This window comes from Urocitellus parryii, chromosome X (genome assembly GCF_045843805.1).
Source record: "Urocitellus parryii isolate mUroPar1 chromosome X, mUroPar1.hap1, whole genome shotgun sequence".
Taxonomy (NCBI): Eukaryota; Metazoa; Chordata; class Mammalia; order Rodentia; family Sciuridae; genus Urocitellus; species Urocitellus parryii.
This window is the reverse complement of record NC_135547.1, coordinates 4,101,500-4,106,791: the sequence shown is the minus strand read 5'-3', so window position 1 is coordinate 4,106,791 and position 5,292 is coordinate 4,101,500. Positions and strand designations below refer to the sequence as shown.

The following is a 5,292-nucleotide window of genomic DNA, read 5'->3' as shown; positions in this document are numbered from 1 at the left end:
GCGCGAGGCTGGGGAGCGCTGAGCCGCGCGTCGTGCCCTGCGCTGCCCAGACTAGCGAACAATACAGGTACGTTTCGCACTGCCCGCGCCCGCCACCGCCGCCGCCGCCGCAGCAGCAGCAGCAGCTCCCGCACAACTTTCCGGCCCGCGCCACCGCGAGCGCGCCTGCCACCGCTTCCCCCTGCCTCTCCTTCTGCGCCCTTCCCGCCCCTTCGCCTTCCCTCTTGCTAGGTGGCCGGGAAGGAAGACGCGATTCAGGTGTTTCAACTTTTCAAATGCTTTTGCCCCAGCTCCCCGCTTTCGGGGCTTGGCACCCTCCGCAGAACCAAGCTCAGCAGTCGCCCCCAGGGGCGGCCGACGGGCCAGGGCTCCCAGGCCAGATGTTCCTGCAGCTGCGGTGGCGCGGCGGGGCGAGCTGAGGGGCGGCTGCGGGTTGCGGGCACTGGCGGCGCGCGTCCCGGCGCCAGGCGGGCGGCGGCAGCGTGAAGAGGACGCGGTACGCCCCGGCCCGAGAGGGACTCAGCGGGGAGCGGGCAGCCGGTGCTCACAGAGGGCTGCAGCGCCGGCAAACTTCGCTCCAGGGCTTGGCCGGGCGCCCTGCGGGCCCGCGGGCTGCGCTGCGGGCTCTGCATTAACATGGCCGTCGCGGAGCGCAGGGCGGCCCGGGGGAGGGGGGGCTCGAGCCGGCTGCCCCCCGCTCGACTCCTGCTCACCGGGCGCCGCCGCTGGGGTTAACATGGCTGGCGTGGTGCGGGACTCCAGTGAGAGGCGGAGAGGCGGGCGGAACAGCGGCGGGAGCTCGTGGCGGGTTCTGGCCTCCGCCCGGGTGCCCGCGGCCCCGGGCGGGAGGCGTGAAGGGCTGGGGGCGCCGCCGCGGGCCCCGGCGCGGCCGAGCGTCATGGCTGCACGGGCGCCTTTGTTATCCCGAGGAGTGCGCCCCTCGCCGGGGGGCGGGGAGGTCCGGCCAGTGGCCCCTGCGCCCCGGGCGACCCCGGCGGGGCGGGGCGGGGTGGGGGCCTGCCAGCGGGTGGCGGCGGCGGTGGCGGGGCCCGGGCCGCTTTGTTCGCCGCCGCCGCCGTCGCCGCCTGCGCCGGCCGCGCGCGGATCAGCCATTTTAGCGAGCTGGGCTAAGGAGGCGCGGCGGGCGCCACAGCCACTGCCGTAGCTGCTGCCGGCCCGGCCCCACACCCCCCGCGGACGCCTGCCGCCGCGGCCCCAGATTCCACGCGCCCCCCGAGGGTGGCAGCATCTGATTTGAGGGGCACTTTCTTTCATCAGGAGGCTTTTGACAAAATGGAAGGTGAATTATGGGTGTCCGGGGGACCGGGCACCGGGGCGAGTCGGGCTGCAGGATGGGGCTCCCCCGCTCCGGGTCCCGCCCCACCAGCATTGCCACTGCGGGGCTCTAATGCAGCCCCGGGGGCGGTCGCTGCCAAGTGGAGTGCTTTATTTTTACATGATGACCTTGGGTGTGGGAAAAGGAAAAGATGGCGGGAAGCTGGGGGGTGGGACAGGGACGATGACACGCCACAGCTGCATTTTTATTTGGAAACTTTAGAGAAAGTATTCCTGGCTGGACCTGCATTCTGCATTACACATGGACAAGACTAGCCTTTTCGATATCTCCTCCCCCTTTAGATAGTGATGGATTTGAACTACTAGTACAAGGGATATCTGCTCACTTTCCAGATTACCAGTGTTTTAAAAGCCATTTTCATAAACCAAAACGCCTTGTCCCGTAGTGACATTTCAAATGTTCCCTATTTACGTTTTTTTCCCCTTTGATGTTGTTCACTAGCGAGATGACAATATTTCGTAAATGTATAGCCAGCCAGCTTTAAATCATTTTCTTCAAGCTTATGTTATATACTCCCTACAAATGTTTCCTCTCTGTGCTCTTCCCACTTTGTGTTGTAGTTTATAAAACGTAGTGCTTCAGTAATGTAGCACTGAGCTCCCCACTTAGGTCAGCTCCATTTGGAGAACTCTGGAGAAGTAACTCGCAAACCAGCGCGCTTCATGCTGGTCAAAAGTTAAATGACAAGCGACAGTGAAGCTGCTTTCCTTCCTACTCTGCCTTCTTGCCAGTGATGTCAGGTGTTGGGTGAAGGGGGCTTTCTAACAACTAACTTAATTTTGCTCTTCCTTTGGTATTTCTTGTAGTTTTGTTCCTCATTGTCATTCCTTGTTTTTGTTCTTCTTTCCATCTATCACAGTCAGGATGGCTAAAGGTGATCCCAAGAAACCAAAGGGCAAGATGTCTGCTTATGCCTTCTTTGTGCAGACTTGCAGAGAAGAACATAAGAAGAAAAATCCAGAAGTCCCTGTCAATTTTGCAGAATTTTCCAAGAAGTGCTCTGAGAGGTGGAAGGTATTTTTCTTTTGCAACCTCATAGTAGGCTTAGTTGTACTTCATATTTTGGGGTTACTTTCTTAGAAAGTCACCCCGTATGGCTCTTTTATTTCTAACTTAAGACATTATCTTGCGTGTCTTTAATTTTGCGTGTGTACCTTTCTTAAGGCTCTGTAATGGTTTAAATTCTCCATTTCTCTTTTGCAAGTGGTTCTTTAGATGTCACTTTATTTGATTACAGAACAGTTGGGCAAGTATGTGCTCACTGCATTAAGGAATTTAACAGGTCCTGTTCTTTGCAGACAATGTCTGGGAAAGAGAAATCTAAATTTGATGAAATGGCAAAGGCAGATAAAGTACGCTATGATCGAGAAATGAAGGACTATGGACCAGCTAAGGGAGGCAAGAAGAAAAAGGACCCTAATGCCCCCAAAAGACCACCGTAAGTGGCTATACACTTGAAATAACAAGAGCTTTCTTTCTGCTTTGAATATTTTTTTTAAAAGATATTTTAGTTAAGAAATGAGATGCCTCTGCAAAACATTCTATACTTTTCAGCTTTAAAATGCAATACCAGTATTGTTCATAGTTAGGACTGATGTGTTTATTGGCTCTCTCTGTGTGTGTATCATGTATAAGTGCATGTGCACTAGTTGCCTGTTGACCCTTCCACTGAGAAGGATGCACCCTAGTTCTGGGAGCCAGTGTCTTAAATACGTTCTTTACCCTTTAGCCAGTAACGGTAATAAAGAACCATACATTTTGGAAGCATCTTAACCATTCTAGAGTCTATAGCTCTGTAGCATTGAATGTAGTATGACAGGGAGAACTTGTGCTGAGAGGTATGTGAGCTCAGGAACATGGGAATTAAATCTAAGCTCATGTTTTTGTGCTTTCTCTTAAGTTATATATTTCTCTCCTCCAAGGTCTGGATTCTTCTTGTTCTGTTCAGAATTCCGCCCCAAGATCAAGTCTACAAATCCTGGTATCTCCATTGGAGATGTGGCAAAAAAGCTGGGTGAGATGTGGAATAACTTAAGTGACAGTGAAAAGCAGCCATACATCACGAAGGCTGCAAAGCTGAAGGAGAAATACGAGAAGGTAAGGTGGACTGGAATCTGCCATAGTATTGGTGGGTTGTGGGGTATGTGGCTGCTTTGCTGGGCCAAGTACTTGGCACAGCATGCAGCAGCCCATCTCCCAAGATCAGCCGTGTGTATTGGTGTTGATACTTAACGGCAGATTTTTGTCTTGGGCATAATGTTTTGCAGTGCTGAGGATCAAATCTAGGGCTTCATATCATGCTGTATACCACTGAGCTGTATCTTCAGCCCCAGTTTTTAAGTGCAGTGCTGGGGATGCATATAGCTCGGCAGTACATTGCTTGCCTATCAGTGCAAGATCCTTGACTTCATCCCCAGCACTACAAAAAAATTGATAAGGAAAATTGATAGGGCTGTTAATATGACTTAAAAGACACTTGTGTGTACTTTAACTTTAGAATTTGAATGGCCAAGAAACAATTGTGTATATGGAAACAAATACTTTGAATATAATAGTAGCCTTATCTCCTGTCTTATTCACTTGTTTGCAACTCCTGATTTCTTACCTGAGGTGAGGGCTGCATGCTTCTACATTTTGCTTAATAGCTGCAGGAGATCTCGGACACTCATTCAGAATGTGTCCCTGTTCCTTCCAGGATGTTGCTGACTATAAGTCTAAAGGAAAGTTTGATGGCACAAAGGGTCCTGCTAAAGTTGCCCGGAAAAAAGTGGAAGAGGAAGACGAAGAAGAGGAGGAAGAAGAAGAGGAGGAGGAGGAGGAGGAGGATGAATAAAAAACTGTTTATCCGTCTTCTTGTGAATACCTTAGAGTAGGGGAGCGCCATGATTGACACATCTTATTTGAGATGTGTCTGTTACTCTCATTAGGTTTAATTTCAGAATTTGATCACGATCATATTGTAGTCTCTCAAAATGCTCCAGATATTGTCAGTGGTTTACATGAAGTGGCCCTGGGTGTCCAGAGCACCCTAAAACTGTATCAAAGTTGTACATATTTCCAAACATTTTTAAAATGAAAAGGCACTCTTGTGTTCTCCTCACTCTGTGCACTTTGCTGTTGGTGTGACAAGGCATTTGAAGATGTTTCTGGCATTTTTTTTTAAATTTGTAAGGTGGTGTTAACTATATGGTTATTGGCTAGAAATCCTCAGTTATCAACTGTACATATCTATAGTCTGTAAAAAGAACAAAACAACCGAGACAAACTCTTGATGCTCCTTGCTTGGCGTTGAGGCTGTGGGGGGAAGATGCCTTTTGGAGGGGCCGTAGCTCAGGGCGTGCACTGTGAGGCTGGACCTGTTGACACTGCGGTGGGCATCCATTTAGCTTCAGGTTGTCTTGTTTTTGTATATAGTGATATAGCATTCTGCTGCCTTTCTTAGTTGTGGAAAAAGGGGGGTCAGCTGGCATGAAAAGTGTTTGAATTTTTTTTTAGTTAAGTATGGTAGATTTTAAACTTTGTTTTCAAACAAACTGTAGAACTCTTCATTGTCAGCAAAGCAAAGAGCTACTGCATCAATGAAAGTTCAAGAACCTTCTGTACTTAAATGCAATTTGCAACGTTATGTTATTTTTTGTATGTTTAGAATGCTGAAATGTTTTTGAAGTTAAATAAACAGTATTACATTTTTAAAACTGTTCCTCCCTATAAATCTGGTAACTTCTATTTTACTCACATGGTCAGCTTAGGACTGAGATGAAGGAGGGGGCTACTTGAAGTTACTGCATGATTTGTTGTATCTGAATGGCATTAAGATGAAGTGTAGACCAGTGAATGTAGTGACATAGGCAAGGGCCAGCAGCCTTCAGTACTGTTCAGGAAGGCAGGCAGGCGGGATGGGGGCCAGCTAACTCCAGATTTTACTTTTTACCTTC

At 49.9% G+C, this 5,292-nt stretch overlaps 1 protein-coding gene across 2 annotated transcripts; it reads left to right on the top strand.

Annotated features, from left to right (window-relative positions):
- Positions 1-5,004, top strand: Hmgb3 (high mobility group box 3). Of its 2 annotated transcripts, none has more exons than XM_026403527.2 (5): positions 1-67; positions 2,217-2,371; positions 2,656-2,795; positions 3,280-3,454; positions 4,053-5,004. In XM_026403527.2, the coding sequence occupies exons 2-5, from the start codon at positions 2,222-2,224 to the stop codon at positions 4,188-4,190; spliced, it is 603 nt and encodes a 200-aa protein (XP_026259312.1). In that variant the 5' UTR covers positions 1-67; positions 2,217-2,221; the 3' UTR covers positions 4,191-5,004. The 2 variants fall into 2 exon arrangements, with proteins under 2 accessions (XP_026259312.1, XP_026259311.1); XM_026403526.2 differs by lacking the exon at positions 1-67 and adding an exon at positions 180-258.
- The last annotated feature ends 288 nt before the right edge of the window (positions 5,005-5,292 follow it).

Excerpts from the sequence above, each read along its gene's own strand:
- Hmgb3 (XM_026403527.2), top strand. The coding sequence starts at position 2,222 with ATGGCTAAAGGTGATCCCAAGAAACCAAAGGGCAAGATGTCTGCTTAT. Across the intron at positions 2,372-2,655 it reads AGTGCTCTGAGAGGTGGAAG|ACAATGTCTGGGAAAGAGAA; the intron begins GTATTTTTCTTT and ends TGTTCTTTGCAG. Across the intron at positions 3,455-4,052 it reads TGAAGGAGAAATACGAGAAG|GATGTTGCTGACTATAAGTC; the intron begins GTAAGGTGGACT and ends TGTTCCTTCCAG.